We start from the raw sequence: 24,103 nt of genomic DNA on the forward strand, positions 1-24,103 counted from the left end.
TCTTGGTGATACACAGGGACCATCACCTATTTCTTATTCATCATTGATATTTGTCCTGTATTATGTATCAAAAAACGTCTCTATAACTTTTTACATGTTTGTTTCTATATCTGAATTTACCTTTATTGCATTGTACCGAGATAGTCCAATTGCCTTTTAGCCTTTTGGTGAGCACCTGGCTGGGGACCAGGCTCCGAATCCCCTTATTTCTATTCTCCAGGGCTGTGCTGCCCATGAGGACAATTGAGGCAGTGGCTTCATGTGGTACTCCTGGAGGCATAAAGAGCACGGCATTTTGGCCAGGTTGTCCATATTGGATGCTTCATCTTCAGTGTATGTTCAACCCTGTGTATGCTCAGCCTTTTGGCTGCATGGTGTCATTGGTTGTTATGGTGTAGCTGGACGCCTGCACCATAACAACCAATGGTGCTGTGCTCCTTGGCAACAAATGAAGCTGTGCTGCCTGGCCTTCTGTTCACCACCAGCATCATAGCAACCAAAGATACTGTGCGCATCTAGTGTCCTAACAACCAAGGCTGCTGTGTACCGCCAGCTTCCTAGCAACCAACAATAGAGTGGTGGTGGTGGTGGGGGTCTTTTTGTATGTCCCATAAGTTGCCTGTGATCCAAACTTCATTAGAGTAAAGCATTCAACCTCAAGTTATTGTATTTTTCTGCAGCTAACCAAATGTCATTCAGCTACAATTTACCGTACATCTACACATGAAATCGTGTTATTCACATAATGATCAACTTCTATATTTACGCACTTACCTGCTTCTTCTTTACCCACAGAACCAAGAAAGTGCATTTTTGATACCAGAGTTTTGCAGAAAACACGTTAACAAATTGTAAAAGCATTTAAACCTAAGTGATGCAAATTTTTTGTTAATACTATTAAAAGCGGCTAACCTGAAGTTAGAAGATAAAAATATATCTTACTTTAATTAAGTATCAATATGCTGAAATTAAAGAGGAAGTAAACCCTAATGGGTTTACTTCCTCTTTGATTCCCTGCAAAGGTAAAGCATAATGGAAATGGACTACTATGCATTGCATAGTAGTCCATTATGTGTCACTTACCTGACACAGGAGCCAGCGAAGTCACCGTTGTCCCCTTGTGTATGGAGCCTCCATCTTCTTGGTGGGTCTCGCTGCTCCGGCGCTGTCATTCGACGGAGCCGCGATGATGTCACTCCCGCGCATGCACACGGGAGCCGGCACTCGCGGCATATCGCGGTTAACAGCTGCGTGCTCAGTGCGCCTGCACGCCGCTGTCTACGGCGCATGCTCCGTAGACAGCGGTGCCTGTCTTTTGGCAAATATCTCCTAAACCGTGTAGGTTTTTCTTGGACCTCACATGTTAATGACTGAGGGAAACAGTGCATTTTCAGAATGATTACGATGTAATTCACATTTTTACTTTGCTGTGCCATATATCTATCATTGTGCTATGTATACAGAGTTGGAGATTTTAGTGATTTATCAGTGTTTTGCTGCAACCTTTCCCCACCCCCAAAAAAAGGGGGAAAAAATCCCTGTTATAAAAAATAAAAAACGGATGCTGGTCTAAAATGCAAAAGTGACTAGAGGTGCCTCCAAATGTCCGCAGAAGCTTCAAAATCATGCCTTATTGTCAGGCAAAGCTTCAGCATTTATTAATAGGGACGACGCTCATGCGCTCCTTTCTGCAGCATGCTTCTAAAGATAAGGGTGAAGAGGTGGCAGCAAGCTTCAACGCTATCCAATACACTGTTTTAGGCTTCTGCAGGTATGTCCAGGAACTAGGTGTCTGAACTTGAAATCCGTATGGGGCACTACTGGAGCTTCCATAAACAAATTTAGTTTTTGTTACAGCTAGGCTGTAATCAGCATGAGCTTTGTTATGTATTCTCTATTTGTTAAGTTATTTTTTTCCTAAACCCACTGCATTGACTGCCAGTCTGCCACTACCTGCTGCTGTTGAGAGCCTCCAGCAGTTAATGTGAGAAATAACAATGTATTGGGTTATGAATATTTATTCTGCCTTGAAAAGTTTTATTCCAGTGATACCGGCAGGAAAAGTTTAGTATTTCAAGGACCCTTCTAGAAGAGTCTTGTCTGCTGGATTCCTGCCTGGCCTGAGAGGGTCCTTCCCTCTCAGGCTGCTGCCTGAATAGTGTGCCAGACTGAGGGTTCCTGTCCTTGCTTCCTAAGCCTTCCGACTTGGGAAGGGGAGAAGCAAAAATGTGCAGAGAACAGTATGCAGCATGGGTATGGGGGGTTGGGGCAGATAACCATTTGAACTGGACTTTCCACTTTAAACCCTAGCGCCTGATGCCTGGTTATTGCTACTGGAGGGTCAGTATGTTGTTTGGTACAGCAACGGGATGAGTCACCAGTAGGAAGGCAGGAGGGCCCTTCTAAAGTCCAGCAGCTTCTAAGGGGGTCACTGCTTGTTTGAAAATTATTGTTTGGTGATATGTGGGAGGTTGGCTTTTCTAAAATATGAATTTGTTGAATTTGTTATGCAATAATGAAATCTTTATTCCAAGCTCAATGGTGAATGGTAGCATAACGTTAACTTGGGAACTAACCCAGATAGCAACAAGAACTTTCCACACATTCGTGGCAGTGTTGAATTGTAAGTCTGTTAACTTGCTGCACATGTTCACAGGCAAGTTGTGCACTTGAAGCACAAGCTCTAGTTGAAACTTTTCCAATTTGTAGCAAATTTGCATGGCAAGTCTCTAGGAAAAGCAAAGTTGCAATGGTGAGTCTACAGCAAGAGCTCGGAAAGTCTATAGCAGGGGTAGGCAACCTTGTGCTCCAGCTGTGGTGAAACTACAACTCAAGATTCATTTCAAGACTTTGAGAGCCACAGGCATGACTCTCAGAGGCATGATGAGAGTTATAGCTTCACCACATCTGGAGTGCTGAGGTTGACTACCTCTGGTCTACAGCATGATAAGTCAGCCATAGTGACCCCTGTGGTGGGATGACCATTGCGCAACATAACTTAACCAGAACTTTTGCAGCAGGCATGCAAAATATTTGCAAAGAAAGTTGATCTGGAGTCATATAATGCAGACTTCCTAAAATTGTGCAACAAACGTGTGAAGTCTGGTGAGTCTAGCAATAGCTTAGTAAGTTATTTTCAAACTTGCAGCACAATTGAAGCTGTAATAGTAAAATATGACCGCACAACATACCGGAAAGCAGCTGCATCTACTTTTGCTTGTCAGCAAAATTGGTGTGTCTGGAAAGCTCATTAACCAAGCACACGGTGTTGTATAATGTACTCATACTGTATTGAAGCTAAAAACGGTCAGACTGAGAGTCTCTCATCTATAGCCAAGGACCAGCTTTAGTTCTTTCCATTATCTAGAAGGCAATATTACAGATTTGTATCAATAGATGAAGTTGGAAGATTATTATTGGGAACGTTTTGGGCCATTTTTAATCTTGCGTTTTCAATTTTTAATTGGACTATTGTGACCAGTTCTAATTATGTAAACGTTTTGAACATTTATTTTCTTAAAGATTTGAACAGCATGTAAGGAGACCCAGTTTCTTGACCAATAATTTCAGCAAAAATATTCCTATAAGATATTATTATATGCATTTTATTTAGCAGTAAAATCTTCCCTTGTGTAGACATCACAGTCAGTGGATGTGATGTCAGCAGTCCATCAGACTCAAATTACACTCTGCAATATCCTTCCTCATTCCTTCCTCTTCAGTAACGTTTTGCCCCCCCCCCCCCCCCCAATACATCTCATTCTCACCCCCACAGTATGGTTCTGATCCCTCAATATAGCAGTCCCACTCGATATAACACACTTACCAGACCAGGTTGGTTCAGCTGGTACACACAAGCTGGTACACACTGGCTGAACATTGGATAGTATTGGCTGGTTCAGCAGAAACCAACCGACATTCGGCCATTGCGTACAGCAGCCTGTCCGACAGAAGCTGGCCTAACATCTGTTAAATGGGCATGCTAGAAAGCAAGCAGCTGATTGACAACAGATCAGTGATGGCTGCCATTGGCCATTGACCAGTGTGTTCTGGCTGGGGGGGGAGCAGTTTGCCTGTCAGAACACAATAACTCAGTGGGGAGATCACTGTATCAACATCACATAGTTAGTACAGCAAGCACCTCCTTTTTTTTCGTTAATGCCGATGGGTTTGACAAATGAAAAACTGCCTGTGTGTACCAGGCATAAAGGAAGTCCTCCCTTGAGTGGTGACTGGAGCTAGAGAGTAGCAGCCTCCCTCACTCTGCACAGACAGGCTGCAAGAGTGTTTCTTTTCTTGGGTGTCGCTGTCAGCACTAGCTGCTGTGCTGCAGAGACTCTGGAGGGGGTGGTTAGACCCCCTATCCCTCCCATTATCTAGACCTCTGCTATGTTAGGAAATTGCTCTACTGTATATGGCATGACCAACATTTTCTAGCAAGTTGAAGGGAACATTGGAAGTGTAGCACCCTCTAGTGTGCTAGAAATATAGATAGTTTTTTTTTCGTTTAGTGTAGGTCAATTTGTGCAGAGATTCAGGGAGAGCTGGATGCCTCAAAGGCTGCATCACTGAGAAGGTACTGGAACCTTCTAGAAGAGTGGGAGGGGAGGTAAGGTGCCTGGAGTATTCTGAGAGCCCTGACCAATCCCCAACATGGTTTGGCAGGGGGCAGGCCCCTTCAAATACACTGAGTCAGCCCAGCTGGGGAGGAGAGTTCAGGTAGAAGCTGCAGATGGAGTTTTTGGCTGTTGTGGCTTTGGATGAAGCTCCCCAGTCTGGGGGGGGTGACCTTGAGCCTGGGCTTGGGTGTGGACAGGAACTTCTCAAAACCAACTGAGGTGTCCTGAGTAAAAGGCATGGGAGCAAGGAGCGGACAGCCAGGCACGTCTCCAGGAGGAACAGTCAAGATGGCCGGTGAGTGACACACAGTCAGGAGGACTGGGGGGCACACCTGAGAGGATTGGGATGGGTGCAGAGCCAATCAGGAAGGCTGTGGTGGCACGGGTATTGGAAAGAGGCAGCTGCAGCCAGGAGGGTTGGCAGTGCCTGAAGAGGTGGTACTGAGAGCAGTAGCCACATATAGGACAGCTAGCACCAAAGACTTCCATTTTGCTACACTATAGGTGTAGCAAAGGGCATTCATCCAGACCCAGCTGAGATTGTGTCTGAAACTGGTCATAGCTTGTCCTGGGAGTGATGGTCTGCAAGTATGTGTGTGCTGGTGGTAGAGGAGTAGAGAATTTATATACTGGAGTGTATATAGTTCAAGTCCCTACAGAGTTTCATAGTTCAAATGGGCATCCCATATGCACCCCTCCACATCCATGATCAATTCCCCTAATAAAAAAACAAACAAAGCTGCAAGGACTGCTTCTTATATCTAAGTGACTGGAAATGTATGTGCCTGACTGTGTAGGGTGGGAGACGACCACATTCACCAGCGGCCCTTACAAGGGTAGCACTACACAAGTCAATAAAAGTTATATATGGAAAGAATAAACATTGCAAGTGGGCAAATTAAATTCTTGATTATCCTGTATTTACCTACAATTTTTAGCTGGTGACAGGGTCTCTTTAAGGCAGCCCACAGATTTGCTTAAAAGGGGTTGTAAAGCTTAGTTTTTTTATTTTCTAAATAGGTTCCTTTAAGCTAGTGCATTGTTGGTTCGCTTACCTTTTCCTTTGATTTCCCTTCTAAATTTTTGTTTTCTTTGTCTGAATTTCTCACTTCCTGTTTCTCCTCAGTAAACTTCACACCATCATCCGAGCGGTGTTTAGTCAGCCAGAACAGCTTACTGAACAGCTTACTGAGGAGGAACAGGAAATGAGAAATCCAGACAAAGAAAACAAAGAAAAAAAAAACATTTAGAAGGTAAATCGAAGGAAAAGGTAAATGAACCAAAAATGCACTAGCTTAAAGGAACCTATTTAGAAAATAAAAAATGAACCTTTACAACCCCTTTAAGGCATACTAAATTGGCCCCATTATTAAAACATGTCCTTTTAGCATGCCTCAACTGCTATTAACAGTAGCACACCAGAAGTGTTGTTTTAGCTTTAAAGAATCAGAAGTCAATCTACATTGCCTTAGAAACCATTCAATTCAGCCTTGAATTTCCTACCTGCATGAAGAATAAGACAAAGAATCTGATTTATTACAATGAGCGCTTCTCACTTCTTTCAGACACTTTCATGCAGTGCGCACATCATAACCATGTAAATACATATGAGAATGCAATTTAAAAAAAAAAAAACAGATCAGACACAGAGATCAGTAACAGAAAGGACTTTAATTCCCCACTGCACCCACCAGCATCTCTCTCTCTCTCTCCTCCATGCTATATGTACTGGGGAGAGGGAGGGTGACACACGTTTTTAATGTAAAAACTTGTGTGTAGACAATATTCTGGATGATCTCTCACTTCCTGCTCAAGTCCCAGAAAGGCTCCTGACTCGAGTGACTCAGAAAGAATCCAGACCAGCTAGATGTACAGATTGTATAAGTGGCGCTAAGTGTGATCACGACCAATAAAATCCTCTTTTACGCTTTCTGTCTCCTCCGTGCAGGAATGCTTTTGTACAGTAGGTTTTAGGTATCGTGTCGTTTGTGCATATGTCCTGTTTCCTAGATGAACCAGCATGTCCACCCCTCAAGTTACACCAAGGTTCACAGAAGGGTATCAGAAAGCCTGGGTGCTGGTTTCTCACTTGTTTTAAGGCACTGCTTCAGGGGCTCAGTAAAAATTCTACTATAACCCAAGCAGAACAACAGCCCTCTAGATCCACAAACCAGAGACGGGGGGAAGGGCTAAACGGTGGATCCATTTTTATAGGGGCAAGGCAGAGGGTCTCATCCATGAATTTCTTATATTCTTTAACAACCTGGTAACCATGGACACCAAGAACATGAATTGATTAGGTGTTTGTCTCATTATGCAGGTGAGAGCAGCACTGCTGTGCAGGATCTGTAGAAACACACAGCTTTTAAAACCTTTTGAGAAAGCAGTGCCAACGGCCATTCTGATGCAAAAGCATTACATAACGATGCAGAATAAATCTGTACACTTCTGGAAATCGATAAGGGCCCTCTCAGGGTAAATCACACAATATGAATGAAGGTTTTGGGTATATCGGAAAACCCAACATCAAAAATGGCAACAATTTTTTTTAAAAAAATGATTTATTTATTTATTTATTTACCTCTTACGAAGTGTACTGAAACATTAAGCATAGTTACGCAATGCTTCAGTCGCATATCAGAGTTGGATCAATCCCCAAACATTAATGCCGAGACCATGAGGTTTCAAAGGAAGTGCCCTTCCATGTCACTTAACCCCTCAGGCAATCCATTCCCTGAAAGATAATCACACGGTGCTCTCTAGCATCCATTCTGTGCTGCTAAACGTGACTCTCCGGTGTCCCAGGGCAGCATCTTGGTTGTGCAACTCCGAGGTGGACATGTGTCTCTTTGTCCGTGCCCTGCGAGGGTAACTGTGGCTCTGGAATAGAGTATAGTCCCCATCAAAGGAAAATCTATGTTGATAAGTCCTGGGAGGTGCTTTTGGGCCCACACGATTTTGACCGTCAGCAGTAACTAGACATAGAGAGGTGGTGGAGCCAAGAGCACTGGTCTCTGTGTGGTCTCCTTCTGCAGACAGAGAAGATAACAGAGCAACTGTCTGAAGATCACTGGAGGTCCTAGTTCTCCGCTTGTCCTTTTCAGTCAGTGGGACCAGAGGAGGTGAACGTGGTTGGCTCTCTCTTTTACCAGGGTCTTTGCCCTCCAGGGGGGACTCTTTGGAAGATGGAGGCAAAGGTTCATAGTTATTTTCTCCCAGTTTGGCACAGGAGTTGGCGCAGGCCATGCCTTGCTGCCCGTTGGTTTGGGAATAAACATTGCTGACTCTGGCTTTGCCTCCTTCCTCCTGGCCACTGTACACTTTATATCGGATCATCAGGATAATGATAAACACCAGAACAGAAGCCACAATGATTCCTCCAATTATGATAATCATAGTACCCCCCAAGAACTGGGTATGAAGTGGTCTGCACTGTCCGCTCTCTTCTTTAGTGGTGAACTGGACACATCCTACCACTCGTGTGGCCGTCAAGGAGGTCATTCCATCATCATAGACAGCTAAGACACAAAGGTCATACTCACGGCCTGGAGCCAAATCATTCACAAGGAAACTCCTGTTGCTTGGGGGGATCATTCTGTAAAAAAAAAAAAAAAGATAACACATAACTCTGAGGATGCAAAAATACATTTTTAACAATGAAAGGTTAAAAAACAAAAAAACAAAACAAAAGTGAAGCTATATTTAATTGAGACCCCCCCCCCCCCCCCTCTGCTGCTGTGTTTTCAAAATTCAGCAGCAGAGCCACCTGTAGGTGAAACCTGGTACTAACAGAAATCTGTTCACAAGGCTTGTGAGTGCTGTGGGGTAAAACTGAAGAAAGAGGGATGACAACAAAAGTATTGTTGCTTATAGTAACTGATCAGACATTTTGTTTTATAGTCCATAAAATTAGAGAAGAGCTGGTTAGTTGCTAAAGGCCCACAACATGTTTTCTTTTTTTCCAGTTTTAATTAATCATTTGCAAAGTGTCAGTCCTGACTCCTGGCACTCTAAACAAAAATAGAATTGGCCTTGTTGACTTAGTGTGCAGGAGAATCTGATAAATTGGTGACAAGAAAAAGGGGTAATTTTAATTATAGAAAACTCATTTATATCCACCATTTTTACACTAAAAATGTAGGGATGAATTCTCGAGACGTTCTATTGGGTTGATGTCAGGACTCAACTCTTAAGCAGGCCAGTCAAGTTCCTCCACCTAAACTTGCTCACCTGTGTCTTTATGGACTTTGCTTTGTGCACTGGTGTGCAGTAATGTTGGAACAGGAAGGGGCCATCCCCAAGCTGTTCCCACAAAGTTGGGAGCATGAAATTGTCCAAAATGTCTTGGTATGCTGATGCCTTAAGAGTTCCCTTGGGCCAAGCCCAACCCCTGAAAAACAACCTCACACCATAATCCCCCCTCCACCAAATGATTTGGACCAAGGCACAAAGCAAGGTCCATAAAGACCTGGATGAGCGAGTTTGGGATGAAGGAACTTGAGTGGCCTGCACGGAGTCCCGACCTCAACCCAATAGAACACCTTTGGGATGAATTAGAGCGGAGACTGCGAGCCAGGCCTTTTTGTCCACATCAGTTCCTGACCTCACAAATGTGCTTCTGAAAGAATGGTCAAACATTCCCATAGACACACTCCTAAACCTTGTGGACAGCCTTCCCTGAAAAGTTGAAGCAAAGGGTGGGCCAACTCAATATTGAACCCTACGGACTAAGACTAGGATGCCATTAAAGTTCATGTTATAGGCCTTCCCTGAAGAGTTGAAGCAAAGGGTGGGCCAACTCAATATTGAACCCTACGGACTAAGACTAGGATGCCATTAAAGTTCATGTTATAAGGCTAACATGCAGGGTCTTTTAGAACCAGAACAAAATAATGGCAAATGCCCCTAAAACAGCATAAAATGTCCAGTGTGTATGCGGCCTTATACAAATATAGGCTTAAAAAAATAAAAATGTATCAAAAACCACATCATGCTCATTTTAATGTAGGTGCTACAATGAAGCTAAATATTCACATTTGGGATAGGTGAGGACCAAAATTATGAAATTTTAGACAAGCATTGATGTAAATGATCCATGTCTGTTTCTCCAGGACAAGTACATTTTGGAGTTTTGAAAGTATTTATTTATCCATGTAATTCATTTAAGGAACATCAATATACAGTAAAACCTTGGTTTGAGAGTAACTTGGTTTGAGAGCGTTTTGCAAGACAAGCTACATTTTTTACAAAATTGTGACTTGATATACAAGCAATGTCTTGATATAAGAGTCATGTCACAACTGAGTAAAAGAGAGAGAGAACAGAGGCACCTCTAAGTGTAGCAATATGGTTACATTTAATGAAGGTACAGCATTTAGAAACTCACATTGTTAATGATTAAAAAAGGCACATCTAAGTATGCAGGCATCCGGGGTAAAGCTGTCCACAGACCATCCTCTGCACCGTCATCAATGTTGTCCCTTCCATTCTACGCTCCACAAGCACTTCAAGCCTCATTTTAGATTGCTCTACTGCAGGGTAGTCTTCCCGGTCACGATTGCAGACTGACAGCGGTGAGACCTGGTCTATGAACCACTTTATCCCAGATCCCTGCTTACTTAGAGGTGACTCTTTTAATCATTAACCATGTGAGTTGCTAAATGTTGTACATTAATTAAATGTAACCATATTGTTAGGCCGCGTACACACGGGCGGACTGTTCGCCCAACCTTGTCCGCTGAACAGTGTTTGGGCGGACAGTCCGCTCGTGTGTGGGCTTTCAGCGGACAGTTTCAGCGGACAGTTGGACGGACAAAGTCTTTCGGAAATTCCGAAAAACTGTCCGCTGAAACTGTGTTTGAGCGAACAGTCCGCCCGTGTGTGGGCCTGTCCGCTGTACTTTCGAAATGAGCGGACTGTTCCCGCTCGGAAAGTCCGCCCATTTCGAGCGCGTGTACAGGTAGGCGGGGCCCGCGAAGGAGACGTCGCGGGGCTCCGCCGCCTGGAATGGGCTTAAAGGGGAACCCCAACGCCGAAAAAAATCGGCGTGGGGGTTCCCCCCAAGTCCACACCAGACCCTTGTCCGAGCACGCTACCCGGCCGGCCAGGAAAGGGGGGCGAGCGAGCGCGCCCCCCCTCCTGAGCCGTACCGGGCCGCGTGCCCTCAACATGGGGGGTGCCTTGGGGAAGGGGGGGCCGCGCGCCCCCCCCCACCCCAAAGCACCTTGTCCCCATGTTGATGAGGACAAGGGCCTCTTCCCGACAACCCTGGCCGTTGGTTGTCGGGGTCTGCGGGCGGGGGGCTTATCGGAATCCGGGAGCCCCCTTTAAGAAGGGGGCCCCCGGATACCGGCCCCCCACCCTATGTGAATGAGTATGGGGTACAATGTACCCCTACCCATTCACCTGTGAAATAAAGTACCAAAAAAAACACAACACATGGAAAAAGTATTTTATTGCACAGCTCCGGGGGTCTTCCGTCTTCGGGGGTCTTCTCGCCGGACTCCTCCGCTATGTGTGTGTAGCTCTTTTACTAGCGGAGGAGTCCGGCTTTCTTCCTCCCCGCCGCCGGCCTCTTCTCCCGACTTCGGGGGTCTTGTCCCCCTCTTCGGTTCTTCTGCCGGGCCACCGCGCCTGGTCCGGTGGCCCGGTCTTCTGTCGCCGTCTTCCGTTCTTCTGTCGCCGCCTTCGGTTCTTCTGCCGGGCCACCGCGCCTTCTTGTAGCTCTTTTACAGGCGGTGGCCCGGTCTTCTGTCGCCGCTGTCGTCGTCGCCGCCGCCGCCGCCGCCGCCTTCCGTTCTTGTTCTTCTTCTTCTTCTCCTGGAGATGTTGACTCGACGAGCTCTCCGGCCGGAATGCCAGAGCCGCGCTGTGCGGTCACTTATATAGTGACAATGGGGCGGTGTCACATGGTATATGTCACATGGGTTGGTCACATGGTGACCCCGCCCCCTTACGATGTCATAGTCCCCATGTGACATCAACCCATGTGACCAACCCATGTGACATATACCATGTGACACCGCCCCATTGTCACTATATAAGTGGCAGCGGAGCGTGTCCCTGGCATTCCGGCCGGAGAGCTCGTCGAGTCAACATCTCCAGGAGAAGAAGAAGAAGAACAAGAAGAAGAACAAGAACGGAAGGCGGCGGCGGCGGCGGCGGCGGCGGCGACGACGACGACAGCGGCGACAGAAGACCGGGCCACCGCCTGTAAAAGAGCTACAAGAAGGCGCGGTGGCCCGGCAGAAGAACCGAAGGCGGCGACAGAAGAACGGAAGACGGCGACAGAAGACCGGGCCACCGGACCAGGCGCGGTGGCCCGGCAGAAGAACCGAAGAGGGGGACAAGACCCCCGAAGTCGGGAGAAGAGGCCGGCGGCGGGGAGGAAGAAAGCCGGACTCCTCCGCTAGTAAAAGAGCTACACACACATAGCGGAGGAGTCCGGCGAGAAGACCCCCGAAGACGGAAGACCCCCGGAGCTGTGCAATAAAATACTTTTTCCATGTGTTGTGTTTTTTTTTGTACTTTATTTCACAGGTGAATGGGTAGGGGTACATTGTACCCAATACTCATTCACATAGGGTGGGGGGCCGGTATCCGGGGGCCCCCTTCTTAAAGGGGGCTCCCGGATTCCGATAAGCCCCCCGCCCGCAGACCCCGACAACCAACGGCCAGGGTTGTCGGGAAGAGGCCCTTGTCCTCATCAACATGGGGACAAGGTGCTTTGGGGTGGGGGGGGGGGGCCGCGCGGCCCCCCCTTCCCCAAGGCACCCCCCATGTTGAGGGCACGCGGCCTGGTACGGCTCAGGAGGGGGGGCGCGCTCGCTCGCCCCCCTTTCCTGGCCGGCCGGGTAGCGTGCTCGGACAAGGGTCTGGTGTGGACTTGGGGGGAACCCCCACGCCGATTTTTTTCGGCGTTGGGGTTCCCCTTTAAGCCCATTCCAGGCGGCGGAGCCCGCGACGTCTCCTTCGCGGGCCCCGCCTACCTGGAGACGCGCTCGAAATGGGCGGATTTGCCTCCTCCTTACGTGGGCGAGTCCGTTCATTTCAAAAGTTGAGCGAACTGTTTGCCCAACCTTGTTCGTCAAACAGTCCGCTCGTGTGTGGGCAAGTCCGCTCATGCAAATTTTGAGCGGACTGTTTGCCGAAACTGTTTGACGAACAAGGTTGGGCAAACAGTCTGCGCGTGTGTACGCGGCCTTACACTTACAGGCACCTCTCTTCTCTTTTATACTCTGTAGATGATGGATTTTGCTTCTAATCCCCTTGTGGAGGCTTCCATTTGTGGATGGACATTTTATGGTTACACAACCTATTGCTATAATCTTTTTTTTATGGACTATAAACGGAAGGACTTATGAATAAATGGTTCTGGAGCTAATCATTTGAGTTTCCATTACTTCTTGTGGGGAAATTCACTTTGATATACAAGTGCTTTAGATTACAAGCATACTTCTGAAACAGATTATGCTCGCAATACAAGGTTTACTGTATTCCACATGTTCATTGCTGTCCCAGAGAAGCTTACAGTCTAACATGCCCACAGGCATACATGTTTTCTAAAGGCTGTTTGGAAGGAAGATAGATTAACCCACCAATACGTCTAGGTATTATGGACAGAGTCTAGAGCATCTGGTGAAGACCCATATAAACTCCATATAGACAGTGCCCCTGGGGGCCACTGAACTCAAAACCCCAGCACTGTAAATCCATCAAGCCCCCATAAAATTAATTTTAAATCTCAGTGATTTGTGTTTACTACAAGATATGTGTTGTTTATATCACAGACGCAATAAGTGGAATTGAATGGCTTTTTAAGTATCTTTCAAGGCTCATTAAGTATAAGTGATAAATATTTGTGACCAGCTGGGAAATTACAAAGAGTGTGCAATGGAGAGACATAAGAAAGAAAAGAACATGAGAGGTGAGTACAAAGATAGGAAGGTGTACTCTGCAGGAAATGTATGACTGGGGCTACTTACTGTCTACAAAGAATATGGAGTGTTTATGGAAGGTCTCTGTACTTATTTATTATTTTCTGCAGACAATGGGGGTTATTTACTAATGGAAAATCCACTTTGCACTGCAAGTGCACTTGAAAGTAAAGTCGCTGTAGATCCGAGGGGACATGCAAGGAAAGTATAAAACAGCATTTTAGCTTCCACATGATTGGATGATAAAATCAGCAGAGCTTCCACTCATTTTAGATCTACCCCTTAGATTTCGAGCGACTGCACTTCCAAGTGCACTTTCAGTGCAAAGTGGATTTGCTTTTCGTAAATAACCCCCAATATGTTTTCTCTTTCTCCATATGTAATATGATAATGTGTTGGTATGAGATGTGGGGGGCAAAAATCTAAATATAGTTAAGCTGGCATGGGCTAACCACTGGCTAAATGATGGAGCAGGAAATGTAAGGGGAGCAAGTAGAGGAACCAAGATAGGGACAGGTAGAATGAGGGGTAAGGTTATGGAATACTTATGGCTCAAAAAGGGTAAACCAATTGGAAAAGGCCAAGTACAGGATGGGTTGCAAAGAGCAGTCAGGGAAGATCAATGAATCAGGCCTCTTGAGAGGGTGAGTGAGGCGGGCAGGTAGAGATAGATGGAAGAGTTAAAGGGGTAAGTGAAGGAAGAAGGATGTCTGGAATGGAAATAGCAGGTATGGAAGGAGCATAATTACAAGATTCAATAAAATGGACAGGTAGAGCATCTGGGGTGGGATGAGGGGTACTGTAGATGGAAGAACTGGGATGAGTGGGATAGAAAAGGTAGGTGAATAGATTGGCAGCAAGTGATAAGGGCAAGGAGTGAATTTCAGGTATGGTGAAAAAGACAAAAATAAGTGAAAGTTGAAGCGGTAAGGAGAAATGAGACTGACTGAAAAATGAGAAAATCACATAAAAAAAGGGTGAGAGAAGTGAGAAGAGCAAACAGTAGAAGGGTAGGAGAAGTGAGAAGAGCATTTAGTAGAAGAGCAGACAGTAGGTTAGGAGAAGTGGGAAGGCATTAGAAAGGAAGATAACAGGAGGGCTGGAGAAGTGAGAAGGGCATATTGTGAAAGAGCAGGCAAAAGAATGGTAGAAGTGAGAAGAGCAGACACTAGAAGGGCAGATACTAGAAGGGCAGGGAAAGTGAAAAGGGCCTATTGTAGGAAAGTGAGAAGAGCAGCCAGTAGAGGAGCTGGGAAAGTTAGAAGAGCAAACTGACTGTAGAAGGGCAGATAATGGGCAGGAGAAGTGAGAAAGGCATTTTGTAGAAGAGCATACAGTAGAAGGGTAGGGGACGTGGAAAAAACAGTCAGTAGAAGGGCAGAGGAAGTGAGAAGAACATACACTAGAAGGGCAGGAGAAGTAGGGCATACCATTGAAAAACCGACATTAGAAGGTAGGAGAAGCGAGGAGAGCATATTATAGAAAGGCAGGGCTAGCTGGGAAAGAAGGCATTAGAAGGGCATACAGTAATTGATAAGGGCTGAAAGACTATGATGGAGGGGTAGAGAGTAGACGTGAAAAGTGCAAGCAGTCAGTTTTGTAAGTTAAGTAGAGAGAACAAATTTAATCAGAATGCAGTAAGAAGGGGCAGGTAGAATGCTCTAAAAGAGGACACATAGGCTGGAATAGTCAAGAAGAGTAGAAAGAGAGGGAAATGTCAAGTGAAGTACAACATGTAATTACAGTTATTAGGTGATAAAGGTTTCCAAAGAAAGATGGGCTAGCTGTGGAAATTGTTATATGTTGAAAAGGTTAGGTAGTATGTGAAGGGCAGGTAGTTTAATCAATTGCATAGTGAGAAGTGTAGATAAGAAAGCATCTGACAAAGACAGAGAACTGGATGAGTATTGAAAGTAAAGTAATCAGTTCTGGATTAGCAAGAGTCTACCATTAAAGTCGTTTATTTTGCCTTAGGTTTATTGATCCCTTTGGGGCGTTCTTTTCCTGCACACTTACTTGGTCCCTTCTGGAACCTCCTAACAATCAAAATAAATGCAACAGCATAAATCAATGCAAATGCATGTTTTCCTGCAACCAACACTGTACCGTATCCAATATTTATGTTCATTCTGCATGTTGGTTGGAGAACTGCCCAAAACATTGAGGCTTGTGTGCTTGTTTCTGATGTATTAGCAACAGAAACACTTTGATTATGTTGCTATCTCTCACACATCATCAATAAATCAGTATGCTGCTCACAAGCAACTCTAGAGCATCTTATACTGCTGGGGTGGAATAGGCTGTCTCAAAGGCTACACAAAATGCTAACAAATATTGCATATATTTCATTCTATGCCTTTTCACAGCGGCATGTACAGTATATTGTGGCAATTGTAGTTCTTTTTCATTGTTTAAAAGCAACATGGTATTTACCTGTGACTTGCCTTCAAATCACAGTTTCAAGAGTCCTTGTTTCTCTGTGTACAATATCCATCTTTAAACACTATACACTCTTCCCTAAGTGTTAAGCAGATCTTCTCCCTGTCTGTAATGTTTATCTACAGCAAATATTACCTCTCAGTTCCGTTCTGCTCAGAAATCCTGAATCGGCCCATTCTAAAGTGTTTGCCATGTCTGACATTCTCTTTCTTTACACAGCGAAGAAACTCATTACGAAGGCGATGGATAAGGTGCAGATCGTGTCAGTTCAGTGATTCCCATAACGGAAAAGCCTCCATGGACCACAGGTTTTAGAAATAATACTAGGGTAGATATCTTTTAGTGAAATGGGGGTGGTTGATTGGGACATAGCTAAAAGGTTTCTCTGTTCCACACCATTTTGCTTGTTCCCAGCTAAATTGCCTCTCGAGATTGGTGAAAGCTGCCCTTTGAGAACCAATTCCATAGTGCAATTGTCAAAGCCCATACTTCCTTGATTTTCAGCTGTCTGTCACTGCCACTGGCACGCAGCCGAGAAAGCCAGTCACAAGATGGTAAGGAAATAAGATTTCAAAGAACTGAAGCAAAATGATGGTTTTCAAATAAATATATCAAAGGAAAACTCTACTGTAGTAAAACAATTGATACAAGATATGTATCAGTTGTGCAAATCATTTTATAGTTTGGAACAACCCTATTGCTATGACAAACAAACTAAGCCTGGAGCATCCTGGCAAAGTATGGGGGTAACCAGTGCATGGGGAGGGAAAGGTAGCGGTGGAGAAGAAGAGGTTGAAGATGTGGGTTAGAGATTGTAGGATAGAGCAGGAAGGTGATTGCATAATTGTGAGGGGACAGGGTCAATGGGACAGGTGGTGAGGTGGGCCATGGAAAAGAGTTTGTCAATTCCTCAGCGGTAACAAGGCTAAAGGAGGAACCCTGCACTCTGTAAATAGCACATCCCTGCACTCTGTACCTAGCGTAGCCCTGAATGCTGCATTCAGTACATAGTGCACCCTTCAACTCTGTATGTAGCACACCTTTCAACTATGCATTTTGTATGTAGTGCACCCCTCAACCCCACACTCTGTACATAGTGAACACCTCAATCCTAGTGCAGGATGGCCACACCTGTAATTTGATGCAGAGGTCATGATGTGCAGTAACCTTTAGCAACCAATCAGTGAGCAATAATGATTTGCAGTAACCTCTAGAGACCAATAAGTGAGCAGTAATGATGTTTTGTAACCTCAAGCAACCAATCAGAAAGCGGAAATGATGTGCTATAAGCTCTAGCAGGCAATCACAATCGTGACCTGATCTTCTGCAGTAAACTAATTTTGAGTTTACTAGTCCAATAAAATATTTTCCCAGGGTCCAATCAATATTAAAGACAGCCCTGCATGCAGGTCAGGTGCATGCTTCGGCCAATCATCAGACATCAATGCACTGATCTCACAGTGCATTATGGGACATTCCGCAGCATGTGAATTTGCCGCGAATGTGGAATTCGGCAAACAGACAAACACCTGATGTTCAAGTCAAAGTTACATTTGTCTCGAACCGTGGGATCGTCCCTAGTGTTCTGTAATGCTGAACATGATTCGTAGCTTGTCCAGGTCAATTCAGTTCTGAATGTAAGGAATACTCCTCGGCATTGACAGTATATAAAATCAGGTAGCACCAATATACACCTTTATACATTTACCATAGGAAAACAGGTGTTATCGTCTAAGCATAGGATAGAAGATGTGAAAAATGTGTATCCACCCTGTAAGTAGTACTTTAATCTCACCATTGCTGTTGGCAAGGGTTCATAAATGTTAATCCTTTGATTTACAGAAAATCTTTTGCTGGATATTTGACACAACACCTATTTCAAGTACAAGGACAACTTCTACCCACTTGCTGACTGCAATACATATATATACATTGCGGTTTGCAAGTGGTTTACCAGGATTATGGCTGAAGCTATCAGTCATAATCCTGGTATTTTTTTTTTAGCCGGCACCTGCTGCGGGAGGTTTACTTCGTAAACACCTTTTGCTCCCCAAGCCTCGTTTTCGATCTGGATACACGGCCCTGTGTCTCTCTCCACACCATAGAGGTGGAACGAATGCTGTAGAGACACAGCGCGGCTCAGCCATCCGTACTGATATCCACCCTCCCCTCACTGGAACCCCTATCCTTATCTGATGGACTCTTATCACTTCACTGGACTGTGATAGGCATTTTAGCTGGGAACACTGAAGGAGACTGCACAGCGCTGTGCTCAGCCATTTCCACCCTTTCATGCCTGGATCTGATTTGGTGCCAGCTATACAGGATCTGCTGTGACCTGCAGTCCAACACTATCTCCTCCACCCAGATTATGGAACTGAATGCAACTCCTCTTTCTTTCATGTGAGTGGATATTGTTGTTTAATTCAATTGTTTTGTGATACACGCTTCCTTGTTCACAGTGTATTGAGAAATGCAGAGAGCTGTAAGCCAGGGAAGCTCAAAAATGGCCAAACATAGGAAAGCAAATTCTATGGGCCAAATCTCATCAGTATTCCTACACCTTAAAGGGTAACTCAACTTTGATGAAAAAAAAATCTAGCAATAAAAAAATAAAAATAAAATCTAGCATATACAGTTGCCACACAAGCCATATTGTATTTTAATGTGATTAAAAAAGTACCTCTCCTTTTTAATCTGCAACCATTGTAATTACATGTAAAGTTCAATGCAATATGGCAATTGTCATTTCCTGCTTGTATGATTAGCTCATCGATTTTCCCCAAATTTGCACTAAGATATTCAAATTTTAGGCATTCCCTGCAATCAAAATTTTAATTTTGGTGAGATACTCTACAAGGGTTAAATACTTCCAAAGGGATGCAGATACTGTAGCTTCTCTCATCAAAAGACCAGGAGTGTATCGGCTGATTATAACAAACCAATCTCTCCTATTCAGAATCAGTATTCAAAAAGCTTTTTATTCAGAGCTTTAAAAGGTAGGACTATGCAAATAGGTTTGTTAAAATCCCTGAAATGTACAGTGACTGCTTAGAGAGGATTGTTTTTTTTTTTTTTTTTCTTAACAAAAGGAAACGTGGCATTCTATTGAGAACAGTGATGTGTCTGGAGAATCACCATTGCACAGGGGTGGGGACCTTCAACACCAACTGTCTTTCACAAATAATGCTGTTTTAATATATCTACCCCAGCATTTTGACAACAATCTCTACAATTTCAGCCATTTAGTTGGAAGGGTTAACATTTATGAAGCCTTCCTGACACCAAGGATGAGAATATGTATCTACTACAGGGTGGTTCCGCAATTTTCACACCTTCCATCCTGTTATCAATCAATAACATCTGTCTTTACATGATAATTAGATCAAGGTGTTTGGTGCTACATATTTGGATATAATTGCTGGGGCATATTTCTGACACTCATTAGAACTGAAGAAGTAGCTTGGACAAGCTTCAAAACATCTCCAAAAATTACAGAGCAAGTCCAGTTGAATGTGACTAACTTGAAAGTACATTCTAAGGCCCCATTCACACCTGAACATAGCGTTTTCAGGCAGGAAATCACGCGATTTTACCGCAATTTTTCATCGGTTTTTACTATGATTTTGCAGTGTTTTTTCCCGTGTTTTGCTGCAATTTTGTGCAGGGCAAAGGGTCACCAATTTAAAAAGAAGAAAAACGCCCAAATCTGCCTGATTCGAGCGGAAAAAAAAAGAGTCCAGAACTTGTTTGAGCTTCAGGCGTTCGGCTTCAGGCGACTTGGAGTGGAGATGTGAACCATCTCCATTGAGAATAATAGATTTTTTTTCCCCTCCAGCTTTTTTTAACTTCAGGCTTCAAGCCACAAGACGCTCAGGTGTGAATGGGGCCTTTAGGTCATCTTATCTGAGGAAGCATTAGGGGGAATTTATCAAACCTGGAGCATGCAGAATCTGGAGAAGCTGCGCATGGCAACCAGTCTATCTTCTACCTTCAGCTCACTCAGTTAAGCTTTGCAAATGAAAGATAGAAGCTGATTGTTTGCCATGTACAACTGCTCCAGATTCTGCATGCTCCAGTTTTGATATATTCAGCTGACTGTATAACATAGCCTTGGGAATGGAGACATATAGGGGTTTTGAGGGCTCTGCATAGTAACCAATTAGCTTCCAGGTTGTATTGTCAAGGCTTAATTAAACAAGCTGATGTTAAAAGCTGATTGACTACTATGCGCAGGTGCACTAGAATTTGCAATCTCCAGTTTTAGAAAATCAACCCCATAGAGACCAGAATTTGCAATCTCCAGTTTTAGTAAATCAACCCCATAGAGACCAGAATTTGCAATCTCCAGTTTTAGTAAATCAACCCCATAGAGACCAGAATTTGCAATCTCCAGTTTTAGTAAATCAAACCCCATAGAGTTCCACTACATATGTGTATTTTTTATGCATACCTAAGACACAGTTTACTATTGAGGGACAAATACATTATCACTGGGAACATACAATTAAGGCAACTTACATTTTCCATAAACAACTGTCTTTTGTTATCAAAAGAATTGTCAGGTTGGATAACAATCATCCAAAGGCCATGGGCAACTTTAGAGAGTTTTGACTTCATATAGTTAGTGAAATGCAGATGAGACAGCCATGAGAAAAGGAAAGTGTTCCGGTGAATTGCGATATGAAGGTTCTGGATCAAAGTGATCTTTTTTACCTTAGCTGGGAGTCCATGATATGGGTGACTATATGGAGTAGTCCTTTAGGTTACTTTCATACTCATAGATCTGAAGAACTTCCTTAAAGCTAAGCCAGGCCCACCTGCAATTGTTCTATGGCACAACATGTTGTGCTGAAATTCCTTTTTCCACTTGACTGTAGCCTTTTTGTATTCCCTTTATTTAGACTAGACTTGTTAGTCACACTACCCCTGCTACATTTTCAAAAGCAAGAAGAAACCATCTTAAAGAATGACTACCATATTTGATCCTACAAAGTGCAGCATAAGTATATTAAGTAGAAGAATGATGGAAAATTTAAGGGAGGGAATCTGACCAAGGGAGTACCAGATAATAGAATATGTGGGGTATTTCAATTAGATTGTATCCACTAAATACTGCAAATGGTTTTACTGATTTATATATGCAAATCTACCCCAAAATTATAACATCTTACCTGTACACCAGAGAGTCATCTAAAGAACTGTTGTACTGAATCTGATACATGCGAATCCCAGGAATATGGCGCTCTGATGGCCATTGAATGACAACTGAGGTGGATTTCAACTTGTCCACAACTATTCTCCTGTCCTGTAGGCTTTTGGTGTCATTGAAGCCTGATTTGGTGGAGGTTGTGATGTCAGAAGAGCCAGGGTCAGGTTCTTTTATGTGAGCCGTGTTATTAACTAACAATGGAAGTGGTACTATTGCCACTTCTACTGGGGCAGTGGCCTCCCCAGCTGCATTGGATGCTATACAGGTGAAAGAACCACTGTCCTTCAGTGTTGTTATCACAATATCCAAAGTTCCATTGTCATGAGCCACAATCCTTGATGTATTGTGGATAAGCTTTCCATCTGGACCAATCCAGTGGATGGAAGGTTCAGGATCTCCTACTGCTTTGCACTTGAGGTTTACAGACTGTCCTTCCATGACAAATGTTTTGCTGGCATAGTGTCGAGTAATAAGAGGAGGTTCACAGATAAACTCCTCCTCTTGAATTGACCAGAAATACTTGTCCGTTAGCTGTTCTGGAGAAGCACATGTCTCCAGGTCATCTTCTCTTGTCAGTCGTCTCAGCCATAAGAGCTCACAGTTACAGTGTAAGGGGTTTCCACCAAAACTAATGGACAAGGATGAACTGGAGCCTCTTGTACTGGCCAACACTTGAGACCTGAGGAATAGGTTGTCTGGAGGCAGTTTGTGCAGCCGGTTAGAGGTCATGTCCAATCTTACTAGCTTATGCAACATAGTAAATGTTCCTTCAGCAATGTAGTCTATGAGGTTGTGATCCAGAGTTAATGTATTCAGGTTGGCCATTTGCCCAATGTCATCCCAGGGCAGCTCTATTAAGTTGTTATAGGATAAGTCAAGGTCTTCCACAGTGGGAAGGAACTCAATGAAGGCTCCATTCTGGATAGTATTAATCTGATTGTTTCCCAAAATCAGATGGCGCAAATTGCCCAAGCCACGGAAGTGTTCACATCTCAGAGCTGAAAGCCGGTTACTGTTCATGTGCAAGGCTCGTAAAGAACGCAAATCAGAGAATGCCAGGGGTACAATCTGGCTAATTGTGTTCCGTGATAGTGTCAAGTGCACCAAGTTGGTCATATTGACAAAGTCTTTGCGCCGGATGATGGTGATAAAATTGTCCGTCAGTCGTAGCTCCACTGTTCGACGGTCAATGGCTGGTGGAACAAACAGAAGTCCTGTCTTGGCACACAGCATCGTGAGGGTTGGAGAGTTAGTCTGGCAGATGCAGCGGCCAGGGCAATGTTGTGCTCTCCCAAAGTACCCCAGGGCTCCCATCAGCAACAGGCATAGCAGCTTCTCCATGGCCCCTTGGCCAAAAGAGTCTAAAATAAAGAAAAAAGAAAGTTTAAAATATAAATAATATATGTTGCAGACTGTACAAGAAAGGAAAGTAGAAACTGCCCTTATGTATTTACACTGAAGGTTCAATAGCATTTTGGAAGGGTGATTTTCCTTCCTTGTGTAGCAATTGAATTTATATGTCTCCCTGTTTAGGCTCCACTTTCCATGACATCAGGCTCTGTGCACTTTGCATATGGAGATAAGGTTACAAAGAGCTGTGTGTGTCTAAATGAAAATTCAGCTTGCCACACCATCCCCTACTTTTTAATGGGCTAACCTGCAAGCTCCAGTAAACAATCAGTAAATAGGCAAACAGTATATATGAGATGAGAGTAAGACTCAAAAAATACATTATCTTTTGGAAAAACAAAAATCATAGAAAAATATGAATTTTGTACTCACCTTAAAATCCTTTTTTTTGAAGCCCACTGAGGTACACAAAATGTTTTAAATTGTGTGTAACCCAATAACATATTATTCCAGATATGTGTCTGTGTTTCTGTTTTAATCTAAACATGTCAGGAACGGAAACACATCCATCCTAGTGAACATACACATGGTGAGCTTGTGTTCCCGTGGTCAGAATTCTGCTTCCACACCTTCCAACCCCCATCCTATTTGGCCAGCTCATCACAAGGAAGGACCAATGTGCAGAAGTGTGAAGTATTTACCTTCTACACAGGCATGACATTCCTGCACTCCAATAAGACTGCTTCTGCCATGCCCCAACCCTGCATTGAGTGACAACACCTGTGGTTTAGATTGTCGGCAGATGAGCAAATCATCAAAAAGAGTCTCCACCCCTCTAAGCCCATGATACAGCTAAGAACAGTAGCCACATTACTGCTTGTAAACAAAGAAAAAAACAGGTATTTATGGTTGGAGCCCTCCGCTGTAAGAGATATGAAAGAACACATAAACACGTCACAAGACTAACAACATAAAATAGACCTGAATTGTGCCCTTGGTCTGCTGTAAGGTAAGCCCTGGTGAGCTGGGCGGTGAGCCCTGCTCTGCTGGGCGATATGCCAAGAGAAGGCCGCATACCTTAAGAAAGTAAATGGATGTTTCTGTAGAGAAACGTGTTTTAAGTGAAGTACTCTAAGAAGGGAAATGGGTGGGTGGGTACCTTGCACTGGAACCGACACAGACCGTTGTGGGTGGTCTGATTATATACCCTCCGGGCTCCTCCCATAATTACGGGCCACCATACTGGCCCTCTTATTTATGGTTGGAGCCCTCCGCTGTAAGAGATATGAAAGAACACATAAACACGTCACAAGACTAACAACATAAAATAGACCTGAATTGTGCCCTTGGTCTGCTGTAAGGTAAGCCCTGGTGAGCTGGGCGGTGAGCCCTGCTCTGCTGGGCGATATGCCAAGAGAAGGCCGCAAAAGATTTGGTGTAGGGAGGTAATTATTAATTTATGTACAGCAAGACACTACGGGGCAAAGTTTCTGAAGGCTCAGGACATTTCCACTTGTGGATTGGAGATGTATCGAGTAAAGCAGGTG

At 44.2% G+C, this 24,103-nt stretch overlaps 1 protein-coding gene across 2 annotated transcripts in view; it reads right to left on the bottom strand.

Moving 5' to 3' along the window:
• Positions 1 to 6,271: 6,271 nt before the first annotated feature.
• Positions 6,272 to 24,103, bottom strand: part of LRFN1 (leucine rich repeat and fibronectin type III domain containing 1) — a 252,593-nt gene continuing 234,761 nt past the window's right edge. For both annotated transcript variants that reach the window (XM_077479880.1, XM_077479870.1), the window contains 2 exons: positions 21,169 to 22,567; positions 6,272 to 8,214 (listed from right to left, as the gene is read on the bottom strand). In XM_077479880.1, the coding sequence (XP_077336006.1) occupies positions 7,365 to 8,214; positions 21,169 to 22,547 (2,229 nt within the window). In that variant the 5' untranslated portion in view covers positions 22,548 to 22,567 and the 3' untranslated portion in view covers positions 6,272 to 7,364. The remainder of the gene's footprint in view (positions 8,215 to 21,168; positions 22,568 to 24,103) is intronic.

This window comes from Lithobates pipiens, unplaced genomic scaffold (genome assembly GCF_037356315.1).
Source record: "Lithobates pipiens isolate NorthernLeopardFrog02 unplaced genomic scaffold, aLitPip1_a1.2 Scaffold_1, whole genome shotgun sequence".
Taxonomy (NCBI): domain Eukaryota; kingdom Metazoa; phylum Chordata; class Amphibia; order Anura; family Ranidae; genus Lithobates; species Lithobates pipiens.